Raw genomic sequence first — 14,845 nt, forward strand, 5'->3', positions numbered from 1 at the left:
GGAAGGGCATCCTAGAGAAACTTCATCTTTCATATTTAATTTAGCACATGGGCATGATATAGGGCACTTTTAATGTGTTTTTTTTTTCATGGGGGCATGAAAGGGAACACTCACCCCCACCAGTACTTTTCTGTGCTGAAAGGGTTATATGAGCCAGTTTAAGCATAAAACTATAGTGTATAAATAATACAAAAATATATAAATCTAAATCATGTGAAGGCACTATTTGCAATAGCTTTTTTTTTTTTTTTTAATAAAATGTGTGTAAAAAACAAAAGCAGTAAGACAGAAACGTCTGCTTCAGCGTAGATTTAATACACTCAGATCACAGAATGTGATGGGTCGCAGAATTTGCTGTAACACCTGCACTTCCTGGTTCGGCGGGCCAATCGCAGCCTCCGTGCCAACAACGTTCGGTGACGTTAGAAACGGTGGTACTTCCTCGTTTGTTTTCTGAGCGGAACCGAAACCAGACGCCCAATTTCAGAATGCATCTGTCCAGGTAAACAGCCTTTATTACATTTAGGATGGACCACTCGTTTCGCAACACTCCTCTATTTGTAATTTAGACATCGGTTTACCAGCGGATTTATGTGTTTTTAGCCATAACACTGACTGTTAGCGTTGTAGTGTTACTGTAGCTCGCTAAGGTTAAATAGCTAACAGGTAACTATAACGGCTTGTATGGGTCATTAAACAGTCCGCTTCGGTTCCGTTAGTTTACTGTTTAACCAGCTAATGTCAGTGGAGATATTCAGCTACGCCTGCACACTGTGTTAATCATGTCTTCACAAGGCAGGCCACTCCTCTTCACTTTCTCCACAACAGCAAGCTAACGCAACCTAAAATACACGTCCCTGCACATGATCAGGCTTAAACACGGCTAGCTAACGAGATTTACAGTAAGCTTATTCTGATTGCAATGTTTGGTAATAATAATAAAATTGTAATTATAGCTCGCATGTTGTAAACGTGAATTTAAACTGTAGGAGTGTTATAGTAAGCCGATATGACTTATACCAGTTATTCATGTGTTATTCAGTTTTTACTAACTGGGATCCTACAGTTAATTTTCAATATCGTCACCCTGTTAAAATGATCGCCTAACTCATTTTTTCAAGTTTTGCAGGAAACACAAAAAACTTCACCAAAAGTGTAACATATGACATTTATTGATCATTTCACTCACAAAGGATTTAACAAAGCATGGCTATTGGCATAGTAATAACACTGTGTGTAAATTATGTAACTTAAGAGAAATAAATGATTTAGGCAATTTTTTGAACATGCCTTTGTGACTTAAGCAAGATATGGTAACACTTTATTTTGAAGGTCTACATAAGAGTCACACAAGCCTGTCAAAAACATGACATGACAAGTATCATGAGCATTAATGTTACTTCAAAGTGTCATTAATGTTCATGACACAGCCCATGTCATGTTTATGACACGCTCATGTCACTCTTATGTAGACGCCTTCAAAATAAAGTGTTAGCATATCTTGCTTAAGTCACAAAGGCATGTTCAAAATTGCCTAAGTCACATTTTATTTGGACTTAGGCATAATAAATCTGCTTGCAAGTCAAGTCACACACTTGACATAGGCCATTATCTTAAAGGGGTAAAATCACATGATCTGATCAACTGAGGACGTAGGCGATTTTACCATAGGTGGCCGGCGTCATGAGGAGATGATTTAGGCAAAAAAAAATTTTTTGACAAAAAATGACTAAGGCGATTATTTTAACAGTGTGACGATAGTATCTTTTAGTGCTGAAAATAAAACTATGTACATTTACTCAAGGTAAATCAGGTACTTTACTTGAGTATTTACCTTTTTTTGCTACTTTATACTTCTATTCCACCACACTTTGGTAGCAAATATTTTACTTTTTAGCTCCATTTCATTTTTTTGAAAATGCCGGTTTACTAGATTTTTCCTTTTTCAGACATGACATATTTATTTCGGCTTTATTATTACTTTGTTTATTGTGATTTTGTAAAAGATTTTTGCAAAGAATGGCGTTATGTTATTTTTTTTGTTTTGTTTCTATTCTATTTTATTTTATTTTATTATAATTGTTAGTTATTATTACTATAAATATTTTTGTTTGTTTTAACATGTTCAAATAAAGATATCAATCAATGGAGGGGAAAATTCAACTGATTACAGATATGGCAGCTGATATAATTTATTTTTAAGGTGGAATACAAATAGGCCTATTAGCTATGTGGATTTTGCACCAATATGACGATGCAAAAATACTAATACTAATGCTGTACATGTACATACGATGTATTATACTGTCGACTGCATCACTATCTTTGGAGAAGTAGTCTTTACACCTTAGGTGATAGAGGGAAGAACATTTTAATTGTCCAGCATGCTGCTGAACAAACTAAGTTATGATGACACCATTTCTAAATCACATCAAGCATTGTTTTCATCAATATATCTTCTGTAAAAAAAGTTTTTTTATATTGGTGCACCTAGGACAACATATATGCCAATACAGATGGATACTGATAGATCTATGATAGATCATAAATATCGGTCCTGCTGTAATTAAAATGATTAATACAAAATGTAGCACTGCACAATACTGGCAAATGGCAAATCCTACAATGTCATAGCAATATCTAAAAAAACAAAACATTTATATTTTATTTTTTCACATTGCCCAGCCCTATTGAGCAAAAACTTTGTAGGAATTTAATGGAATGTACTATTGGTGAAATGGAAGTTATCACTATATTGACATGTATGATTCCAGTGAATAATTTCCAGCGAGACACACGCACATTTCATTTAAAGACTAAAAAGCCATAGAAGTGATGCAATTTCAAACATAAAAGTGAGTAAATTTTGTTTGGAGTTTAAACATGGTTTTCCTTGGTATAAATGTATTTAGTTTGTTAATCCTGGTTTTATTGCCTCTATAATGAATTTGATAAGGTTACAGATGCTTGTGTTCAGCTCCATGACAGTTTCAGCTCTGTGTGTCTAATGGTTTATGTCATGTTTGATTTTTCTAATTATGCTCTATTCCCATTTGGTTATTACCTGTGACTTACTCGTTCAGTAACATGCATGTATTGCATGTGGACTGACAGTAAGGCGGGACTGCTTGGAGCTGCTTAAGCTGGGATTACACCGACAGGGTTATTTAAACACACTGTCCTGTTCGTCTGTCATAATGCTTACATCATTCACACACACAGCCACACCCACCTCTACTTTATTCTTAAAAAACATCAAGCGTTCACACATGAAGTGCAGTGATCAGCATGTGTTCGTGATGAATAAAGATGAAATAATTGCCTCGTTTTCTGTTTCTTCCAGGGTTGGAATTTACATGAAGAGGAGAAAGCGGGGCTGCTCTCAAGCCTGAACATTTCTTGTCTTCCTCCATCTGGCCGTCACTCTCCCTGCCTCCTCAGATTGGTGCTCAGCCCCTCTCCTCTCGCCAACATGCTGTGTTGGGGGAATGCAAAGGATGGACAGTTGGGTATCGGTATGGACAGGAACCCCATGTTTGAGCCAAGGAACTGTCATGTGTTCAGTGGCAGGGGGCTTAAAGAAATCGTCTGTGGAGGACAACACTCGCTGTTCCTGCTGCATGATGGGAGTGTGTACACATGTGGTTCTAACAGCTGTGGACAGCTGGGCCACAACAAACCAGGGACTTCCCCAGGTAAGCGTTCAGATTCACTGATACGACCTTTTGATTAATGTTGCACCACCCTGCTGGACTGTTTTCAGTAGGTGTGAATGGAAAGTTACCAAACAGGTGTGAGCATGACATGGCATGTTTTGGTAGTGTTTGGCTCTAGGCATGGTAATATGTGTCTGCTAGTTAGTCCACTATTTTGATTCAGATTGAAATATCTTGATAAAGGGCTGGGTGATATGACAACATCAAAATAATATTAAAATGTTCATTGTATGTATTTTTCTATATAATTTCTATTGCAATGTGGGAAAAACCATTATGTCATTTGGACGCTGCTTTTCTTCTTTCTGATACATGCACATAGGAACAAAGTTGGAGCAAACCATAGAGGTGCTGTTTTTCTAACATGGAGTATGAAGTATACAAAAATACACTTTACCATGTGGTTATTTTATATAGAATACTTATTTGGCGTATTACCAAAAAACATGTTATATATCATGATGTATTGTTACTGAGAAATTAATTTACCTGTACCTAATTTTATTCCTCTAGTCTAGCGCCACCATTGGATGAACATTTGTTGTTGGGAATGAAATATCTTGACTAACTACTGGACAAATTGCCCTAAAATTTGGTACAGTTCATGGTTCCCAGATTGTTTACAGTATTAACTTAAACCCCCTCACCTTTTATCGAGAACTATAATCAGGTCAACATTGAATTTTGTCCAATGTTTTTGTTTATGACCAAATACCTGCAAAAAATAATTGACATTCCCATCAGCCCCATGTTAAATGCCACCAAGTAAATGTTAGAAAGCTAACATGGAAAACTACGTAGTAAATATTATACCTGGCAACTGCTTAATATCAGCATGGTAATATTGTCATTGTAAATATGATGGCATGCTGCTTAAGTTCATCCTCACAGAGGTTGTAGCATGACTGTAGACTATTATCCTACTTTCCAAATTACAAAAAAGGGAGAAGTTAGCCTTCAGGGCTTTTTCCAAGCAACCAAGGTTCTATTTAGGGCCGGGACTTTAACGCGTTAATTAAGATTAATTAATTACACCAAAATTAACACATTAAAAAATTGACGCATTTTAATCACTTATTTTTGCACCGCGGAACGTTTCTCACTGGATGAGTCTCAGGCGGACCGATTATACTGGAGCACCAACTAGCGTTCATGAGTTCAGACAACAACAAACCACAGTGAACATGAAGGAAGAAGCTGATGAGACCTTTGGTTGGCCCCGTGGATGATGGGACATTTTGTAACAAAAAACCAACGGATGGAAACGTCGATAAGAGCATGGTTGTGTTGCTATGCAACAAGGAATTCCCATATCAACGCAGCAAAACGAGCCTCAAGTATCACCTCAATGCAAAACATATAGCAGCTAGCGTGGACGCTAATGTAGTATTCAACGGTATACTAAACATCCATATGAAAAAAATTGCTTCTCACTGTTCTCAGGTCAAATATTTATATGCGATTAAAATGCGATTAATTTCGATTAATTAATTACAAAGCCTCTAATTAATTAGATTAATTTTTTTAATCGAGTCCCGGCCCAAGTTCTATTTAAACCCAAACCATGATCTTTTTCTGAACTTAATTAACTTAAGTAGTTACTTTGTTGCCTCAACCTAACAAGGTTTCTGGCAGAAATCTCTCCCATGTGCAGTATGCACCACAGCTGGCCTTACAAAGAACATACTGTTGCAGGCAATATGCAAACAATTGGGACATACAGCTTAAATTCTGACCTATTTGCTCATATATCCGTCACGGTTCCTGTCAATGATTTGTCACTGGTCTATGCTTTCCTCAAGACTTAGTCGATGAGGATTGTTGGTCAGCAGCCAGAACACCATGCTGGCTTGCAAACTGCAAAATGGGTCCGTATGCAGTAGAACAACCTGGTGTTTTTGGCATACTGCTTTTGACATACTATGTACTGAGGCATACTAAATCTTTTTCTGGCAAACTAAATAGTCCGGTAGTGGTGTTGGAACGCGCCCATAGTCTTGTTTCTGTAAAGCAATTAATGATAGAAATAACAGATCTGTGCTTAGTTTCTAAACCTTTCTTTTTTTAATTAAAATCACAAATACGTAAGTGATAAGAAGATATAAATATGAAAAAGATGTTGAACTAAAATAGATTTTACATATCAGCTGGACATGCTGTGATAGAGTTACACCCTTATGATGCAGTGGTTCCAACACGATGATTTTCCAGGTAACCCCTCAGTGTAAAACTGGAGAAGGTTACCAGAAATGTATTGAATTCTCTTTTGCAGGTCAGAGCAAGTGTCTCTTGTTTTATAGTTGCTAGATATCACACGGCGTGGATGACTCTTACTAAACAAAAGTAAATGTCTTATGGCAATTCCATAAGCTTTACTTCACAACTTATTATTGATTCTATGTTGTTGTATATTATATTTAAAATGTATCTAATTTGCAAAGCAAACTGTGCTGAGTGTCAGTATACGGGTGCCTCCATTTCTGAGTGGGAACATGAGATTGCACGTTGAGCCACATAACCATTTGAAGGAGATTTGAAACTCTCTCATGCCTTGTGAAGTGATAGCAGACAGTGGTATCGTGGGTGGAAGTTTGTGTTACTTTGTACAGGCATGTGGGTGAAGCTGTAACAACAGTGAATAAATGCAGGAATCACTGGACTTTGAGCAAATAAACAGACCTATCCCATACAAGGATCCTACGTACTTAGATAGAAGCACTTCTATTGACTTTACACCTGAATGTTTTAGGCCTTCATCAGGCACGTTTAGTGACTTGAATGTGTGTCTTAAAAAGCCAACAATTGTAGATTGCTGATTGAATGATTTGAAGCATAAGCTCAATTGAAACCACTGTATCAGATTATTTTCATTTATAATTTTTTGAAAGCATTTGTAACTCGGTTAACTCCAGTGATTAACCAGTTCTGCAGCAGGAAATCACACAGGAAGGCAGTGCACCAAATGCACAGTCCCTGACTGTCTGCACCACACAGTATGCCCTACTTACATTCCTACTGCATTTCTGTGGTGTGACACAAGCCCACTTTCACCGTGCACCTTGAAGCCATAGATGACTCAGATTTTTCTTGGCTATGTGTAATATCATCCGCTCCCTAGCCTCTGTATCTCAGGTATTATTATGTTATGACCAATGTTCAGGAGGCTACTTTGAAAGCATAGAAATTGAATTACATCGAAGCTACCCTATGCAGAAGTCTAGTTTGGTTAACCCATTCAAGCCTGGAAAGCGGATACGTAGTTTTGTAGTATTTGTATAAGCTCTCAAATACTTTTTGAATTTCATGTCTATCTGCTACAGAGGCTGAAAAATCTATTATTTAGTAGAAGCGTTGACACTTCTGTTGAATTTCCAGAAAAACTTCAGGTTTTAGGGGCTTATTTTAAAATCGGTTTTACAGCCGTTTTACAGCCGTTTTAGGCCTCAATTGGTTAACCACGGCTACTTGGAAAGGTAGTTCGAATTAGTCTGTAAAAAAGATTAAACTGACAATGTCTATGTGATACAAAATTCAAATAAAAAAGTAACATGCCAGCAAAAATTGCCACTCAAAAGATAAGATAAAATACCCACGCTAAATGCTTCACATGGGTTGAGTCCAAAAAAATGCACAAAAGCATTCTTGGAATCTGAAGCTTGTTAACTGAAAGGAAAGATTTTTGGAAAATTTTACTCAGTATGACTATCATGGACCAGAAGAGTGCCTACCAAACAAGATGGTAGCTTTAAATTGAAAAATCAATACATTTGCATGCTCTCTCTACATACTCTCTCATACTCTTCATATTTTGATCTATTTTTTTCCTCATGAAACTGCTGACGTCTGATGCTCTTCCTCCTCTACACAGAGCTTGTAGGAGCTCTGGATACTCAGACGATAATGATGGTGTCGAGTGGTCGGGCCCATTCGATGGCGGTGAATGAACAGGGTCAAGTGTTTGCGTGGGGAGCAGGTGAAGGGGGCCAGCTGGGCCTGGGGACTGCAGAGGCGGTTGTACGAATCCCAAGGTGACTAAGTAGCACAACACGGAGGAATTCAAGCTTTTAGCCTGACAGGAGATCAATCACTACATGAAGATGACTTTGAAAAGATTGAAAGTTTAAGCATTATGATTGGGTTCATTTCGTAGGGACCCATTTATCCAAAATAACAATGTCATTAATTATTCCGTTCCAATGAAATTAGAATGTATAAAATGATTTATTCATTAATGAAATTATTTAGTTAAGTCGTTTTTTAAGGGCTGGCCTTACAGTTCAGCTCAGAGATTCACCCGTTACATTTCTTGACAGCTGGTAAAATGACTTAAATTTGTAATTTTGTATGTTGTCTTTATTTTGATTAACAAATGTTTTTTGTTATGTTTTTTTCCCCTAGGCTGGTCAAAAGGTTGTGTGACCACAGGATCTCTCAAGTAATGTGTGGGAATCAGCACTGCATTGCACTTTCTAGAGGTGTGAAAGCCACAATATCCTCACAGCACAACAACACTGTTTATGTCTGTACTCTTGTAGTCATCTACTGTTTGTCCAAAGGTTAAAGTCATAGCAGTTTAATCTTTGCATCCGAATGCATCTCAAATGTATTCATCAAATTCATAATTGTGGAGACCAAAGATTCTGTTTTGTTATTAATATTTTATTCATCTAAGAATACTGACATTGAATCAAAGTGGCAGAAAGTAAATGTAGGACACTGCATAGTAAATTTAGATTTGAAACAGCCGTTATTTTGAAGATTTTCATTTTTTACTATTATTTTTTGGGGCATTTTTCCATTATTGGACAAAGAGACGGTCACTGCTTATTGTAGCTAATGTTTATTATTATTTATTGATTTATTATCAGCTAATTTAATTTGTTACTCTGTTTAGTAATTTGCCTAATGTTATAGTTTTTCCTGTCTGAGTGTGCTCTTGGTAACAGGAGGTAGAGAGGAGGGATAAGGGGTAGATAAAATGAGGGGTAATGTCTGTACAATTCAGTATTTTTGTTCACGTGTGAATGTTTATATAAATGCAAAACTATTAAATAAATAAAATATAAATGAACTTAAATAAAAGGTATTAAAAATATTTGACGGAGAGTCAGATTGGATAGAAAGAGTCCCTGAGAGATAAGAGATTCATGTTGTGCATTTTAACAACTACACAGTCACATGGTACCAAACAAATGTATATTTGCCTGTACTGGTAGTAAATGCTGCAGATCTGCAGTTACCTATTTTTGCTTCTCTGTTCTTTTTCCTCTCAGATGGCCAGCTGTTCACGTGGGGCCAGAACACCAGCGGACAGCTCGGTCTGGGCAAGGGAGAGCCGAGCAAGCTGTTCCCTCATCCCCTCAAGTCTCTGGCGGGTATTCCTTTGGCACAGATAACCGCCGGGGGAGACCACAGTTTCGCTCTCTCCTTGTCCGGAGCTGTATTCGGTTGGGGCAAGAACAGAGCTGGACAGCTGGGTCTCAATGATAAACAAGGTAAAAAAAAAAATCAGCTGGATGGAAAAAGCAACACACTGCTGTTTAAAAGATATAAAGGATGTATTATTATCAGACATACAGTACAGGCCAAAAGTTTGGACACACCTTTTCATTCAATGTTTTTCCTTTATTTTCATGACTATTGACATTGTAAATTCATCAAAACTATTAATGAACACATGTGGAATTATGTACTTAACAAAAAAGTGTGAAATAACTGAAAACATGTCTTATATTCTAGTAAGCAAAGGGTGGTTACTTTGAGGAATCTAAAATACAAGACATGTTTTCAGTTATTTCACACTTTTTTTGTTAAGTACATAATTCCATATGTGTTTATTCATAGTTTTGATGCCTTCAGTGAGAATATACAATGTAAAAAAAAATAAAGAAAAATGCATTGAATGAGATGGGTGTGTCCAAACTTTTGGCCTGTACTGTATACATATACAATATGTAGGTATACATAGATTCAACAATTCACAGTAATGCTTTGACTGTGGATAGAGAAGTGTGTATGATTCATACATGAAAGAAGTGTTTATATTTGGGAAATGTACAAACAGAAGTTAAAATGATACAAACAGAAGTTAAAATGCTGGAGTTGGTATGTTCCTATAAGCCAGATTTAGACTACATGATTTTAAAAAATCTGCCGCTCTGGCTATTGATTTAAAAGTATTGTCCAGATTTTAACTCCTTAATATCAATGGAAACAATGGTATGGACACTGTAGATTCATCAAGTGCAATTTATTGTCACATCAACAAGTGACATTATGATCTATTGCTCTTCTTCATTCTGAAACTACAGTGTGAATACCGTTGTTTAAGTTTTGATCCCTATCTTCTACTGATCTAGCATCTGCCTTCACATGTTTGAAATCATCGAGGTTGTCCCAATGAGTCGGAGTTCAGGAGGTTTAAGATTGAACCTGCGAACCCCTCACATTAACAGATAACCTGGGCCGAACATCAGGGGTTAAATCGCTCCAAAAATCATAACACTCATTTGTTAATTATTAATAATCATTTGGTAACTAGCAGCAGTGTAGAACAGAGTGACCCTGCTTGCTTGTCTATGTTCTCTTTCTCAGATCGTGCTGTCCCCTGCCACATCAAATTTTTGAGATCTCAAAAAGTTGTTCACATCGCCTGTGGAGATGAACATACAGCAGCCCTCACAAAGGTACAGATATCAATAACCCCCGCCAGTGCTTTTTTTTTTGTTTAAAGAACCACATAGTATCAGAGCACCTTGCTGCCTCTGAAAGCTTGCCACCAACTATTAAAAAGTCCAATTTGGTTAGTTGCTGCTTGGTCAACTGTCAGATAAATGTCAAATCAGTTATATTGTAGTATTCTTGCTACCTTCATTGTACAGATAAAATCTTGTTCCAGCCAGACTGCCTCACTCTAATCTTAATCTAGCACTGAGTCACGTGTGGTCCTGCAGAAAAACAAAAATATTTTCACTTTGACTAGCTGCATCACTATGCCAAGAATTTCTGTGTCAGACAACAACAACATGAACTCTGTGTTGTGTCTCTGGCAGGATGGCGGTTTGTTTACATTTGGCGAAGGCTCGTGGGGTCAGCTGGGTCACGGCTCCACCAACAATGAACTGTTACCCAGAAGAGTGCTGGAGCTCATGGGCACTGAGGTGTCGCAGATCACCTGTGGCAGGTACTGTCTCTTTAAAACCTACACAGAATTTTTGTTCAACAATAATATATTTAAATAATATATTTACAGATCGTTGGGAAACTTAAAATATGTCAGAAAGGTGTTTTTAGGCGCTGTGGTCAATTTTTGAAGGAGTAGTTACTGGTGAAGTTGTATTGTGCTGCATAAACTTAAAATATATATTCAATTTTAACACCTTTATATCAACAAAAACTAAAGATTCAAAGATCTCAAATGGATTGTAGGGTCATTAGATTGTCCTAAATTTGACTAGAAAACTAATTAACTCAACGTATTAAAGGGTGGTTGTTATTGGATGTTCTCTTTTCCTTTTCTTTGTTTTTTGTGTATATGTATTCTGTTTTAATTGTACCCTTGACACATTGAACATGAGAGCATGCCTTCAACAAGTTCTCAAGATTAAATAAAGGTTGAATGAATAAATGGTTCTGTCTCTCTGCATCCTAAATCTTGCTTTTTTCCTTTTTTCCAGGCACCACACGTTGGCATTTGTGCCTTCCTCCAGTGTGGTGTATGCGTTTGGTTGTAACAGCTACGGCCAGCTGGGCACAGGAATACTGGGGGATGCGAGAAGCCCATTACCCGTAAAGGCCATTTTCCTGACTGGAAATTCCCAAAAAACAGGTAAACAGACAATTGTAGCTTAAATTGCTTTTTTAATGCCTGGCTATTATGAATACTTTCTCTATTTTCTGGGAGGTAAAATCAATAGGACCCTGTAGAAAAAATACAAGTTTTATTATTTGTTAAAGATAATTAGGTGTGAATGTCATTGCCACATTCATCCCAAGACATACAAATAAAATCTGTTTAAAGTCTCATTCGAAAGGTCCTAATTTATGGGACACTGGCCTTTTAATTAAAAGGCACAAATGGGTGTAATCACCTAATAACAACCTGTTGCTGCTTTCTCTCAGATCTAGAGAAATGTGCCATTAGAGACGGATTAGCTTCCAAGCACTTAACTGTCACATGACAAGATGAGACTGAGACGCTGAGTTTGTAAAATAAACTGCAATAAAAGTAATGAGATGGGCTACTACACAAAACAATGAGACAGTAGTAAATAAGTGGATGTGCCTCCAGGTCTGTAAAGTGAAGCCAGTGCTGAAGTGCCTTAAACCTGCATTCCATTGGTTGCAAAAATCAGTCAAATTGTATAGAAGTCAATGAGAAAATGATCCTACTTCTCATTTGATGTATTACCTCAGAAAAATACTCAAAGTCACTATTTGATTAACTGTTATAAAATGTTGGCCAACTAACATGTGCTGTTTCTTTTTCCTTTCTTTATCGGAATCAAAACAATATACAGTGACCAAAATCATCTGTGGAGGAGACCATAGCTTCTTATTGTACTCTAATCAACAGGTGTGTGATTCAGTTAATATTTCAGCCAACCCCTTTTCCAAAGTTTCCTGACAGAATTATTGTTCTTGTTATATTTGCATCACTTAACTTCAAGTCTGTCTATAAACAGTCCGAGAAAACATAGTTTTGATGCAAACTTTAAAAAATAATGAGGATAATGAGAGAGCTCCAGTCTGTTTGTGTCTTTGATGTCCTTCAGTGTTTCACCACAGGGTGGCATTAATGTCTAACCTCTCACCAGTTCTCCTGAAGGAGATGTACTGTATCTGGAGCAATTGTCTGCTACAAATATCCAGCAAACTGTCAGGAATGTGCACTGATAAAGACATAACACACATTCAGCCTCTACAGTACAATATTTAGACTTCAGGCGTGGCCTATTTATTTTCTCTTCATGGAGGAAAGAGACACAACCCAAACTAAAGCCCAAATGTCTCCGTGCTGCTGAACTGTGGAAGTTACAGTGCAAACAATCCAATCCAAATGTTTGAGCTCTTATCTTGTCTCTGTTTGTATCCTTCTCTGCAGAATTCTGTCCCACCAGAAGACTTCAGAGTGATTAATGTCAGTAAATCTCTCTCCCCAATGAATTATGAACGATTAAATTCATGGAGATTAAAGCTGATGTACAGCACAGATTCCAGTGTCACAAAGTGAGTCAAATAATTAAAGGTATTACTTGAAATATATTGCATTGTACCATGTATAAAATGTTAATTCTCATGTAGATTTTTAGTATTAATAGTGGTTTTACTTTGGTATATTATCACACATAAGACTTTTGTTAAATTAATTCTATTTTAATGGTCCCTGTACTCTGTGCACAGTGACATCATAGTTCAACTCTCCTCTACGGCTTGTTGGAACGCCAGCTTCTTGGACCAAAGGTACGTAAACACCTCTTCATGGTATGTTGCCTTATCGAGCAAAACCTGCTGACCGTCAGGGCTGGGAAAGATGCTATCTGCCTGCTCACTGACTGACTTCTCTCAATATCAATCTGTGTGAAGGTGTGAAGGCTTCTTAGTACAGATTCATCAGCAGATACTTATCGTCTGCAAGGATTGAACTGTGGCAGCCATCAAGGTGGAAAACAGATGAAATCTGGAGATGAAATGAAGTACTTCATACTACTGAAATTCACCAGGAATTAATAGCAATAATAATAATATTAATATATTGAATTTATATAGCACTTTTCTAAACACTCAAAGACACTTAACAGGGAATAAATATAAAAAATGAAAATAAAAATAAAAATAAATAAATATATAAAGTCAGTGGTTGTAGGTTGTAGTTGGATTTGAATAGTCACTAAACTATTCACTAATTTTTACTTTATTAAGTACTGTACTTCTGTACAATTTTGAGGTACTTGTAGTTTTTCCATTTATGTTACTGTCTACTTCTCCATTTGTCAATATTGTAATTTTTACTTCACTAGATTGATTTTACTTTGTTAATTAGGATTATTAATGTAAAATATAATAAAAACATTAAATCAGGATGTATTATGATAAGTGTTGGGGAGTAACTAGTAATATGTTATGTAATTGAATTGCTATGAAATTGCTATTGTTATGAAATAATTGCGCAACCCCTATTACATAAAAGTTGGGACGTTGTCTCAAGTTTAAATAAATCAGAATGCTATTTTTTTCTTTTCCTTTGTGACATATTCAATTAAAACCATACGAAGATAATATATTTTATGTTTAAACTGATAAAATTTCGTAAATATATGCTTAGAATTCTGAATTTCAGGCTGTTTTCATTTACATTTTACACAGCATTCCAACTTTTGTGCCAACATCGGGTTTGTAATTGAAATCCGTTCAGTTATGGAGAAAAATATGTATAAAATGACAGTGACTAAACCTTTTTTTAGTCCTGTTGATTGCTTTCAGTTATATAAACACATAAATCAAAGCTTGATTATCAATTTAAAGAACCCTTAAATTATTATTAAATTTACATTAGATGACTTCATATCTGGCAATAAACACTTTGTCTTTTAGTCCTGTTGATTGCTGTCACAGTTATTTAAACTCAGAACTCAAAGCCTGATCATCAAACTACCATAATTTTGCAGCTTTGCAATTTAACATCTCATTTGGCTTTTTCCTGCACACATACCCCATTAGCTAGTGATAAGTTATAAAACATGGTGAAATGTGTCATGTAAAGGGAAAAAGTGTCTCATGAAGCACACTTTTCATTGTATTTGTTTGGGCCCCAGAACGGCTCATGTGGCGGGTCAGCGCTGAGACTCACAGTGTACTTATCTGCATCAGTGTTTTTTGTTTGGCCAACAGTTTCCAAAGATCAGATCGGTCATATTTGTGTTATGACTAAATAAAACCTGAGCTATAACAATGTGAAGGCTTACACTGTAAATAGTTGCCGTCCTTCACGCTGAGGGGTTATGTTGGCTTTGTGCAGGCATGTTTTCCAGTTTGTACTCTCTATCCTCGGCTCTTCCAGATCTGCTCGGGGATTGACTTAAAACCTTTGAGGCTGTGTGTTCATCTAACTGTCGGTGTTTAATCCAAAG

At 36.6% G+C, this 14,845-nt stretch overlaps 1 protein-coding gene across 1 annotated transcript in view; it reads left to right on the forward strand.

Annotated features, from left to right (window-relative positions):
- The first annotated feature begins 432 nt into the window (after positions 1 to 432).
- Positions 433 to 14,845, forward strand: part of herc3 (HECT and RLD domain containing E3 ubiquitin protein ligase 3) — a 33,011-nt gene continuing 18,598 nt past the window's right edge. Inside the window, exons 1-11 of the mRNA XM_059341939.1 lie at positions 433 to 502; positions 3,344 to 3,695; positions 7,585 to 7,744; positions 8,115 to 8,191; positions 8,990 to 9,211; positions 10,311 to 10,402; positions 10,769 to 10,899; positions 11,393 to 11,544; positions 12,236 to 12,291; positions 12,820 to 12,944; positions 13,119 to 13,178. Coding sequence (XP_059197922.1) covers positions 3,473 to 3,695; positions 7,585 to 7,744; positions 8,115 to 8,191; positions 8,990 to 9,211; positions 10,311 to 10,402; positions 10,769 to 10,899; positions 11,393 to 11,544; positions 12,236 to 12,291; positions 12,820 to 12,944; positions 13,119 to 13,178 — 1,298 coding nt within the window. The 5' untranslated portion in view covers positions 433 to 502; positions 3,344 to 3,472. The remainder of the gene's footprint in view (positions 503 to 3,343; positions 3,696 to 7,584; positions 7,745 to 8,114; positions 8,192 to 8,989; positions 9,212 to 10,310; positions 10,403 to 10,768; positions 10,900 to 11,392; positions 11,545 to 12,235; positions 12,292 to 12,819; positions 12,945 to 13,118; positions 13,179 to 14,845) is intronic.

The sequence above is a fragment of the Centropristis striata genome, chromosome 1 (assembly GCF_030273125.1).
Source record: "Centropristis striata isolate RG_2023a ecotype Rhode Island chromosome 1, C.striata_1.0, whole genome shotgun sequence".
Classification (NCBI taxonomy): domain Eukaryota; kingdom Metazoa; phylum Chordata; class Actinopteri; order Perciformes; family Serranidae; genus Centropristis; species Centropristis striata.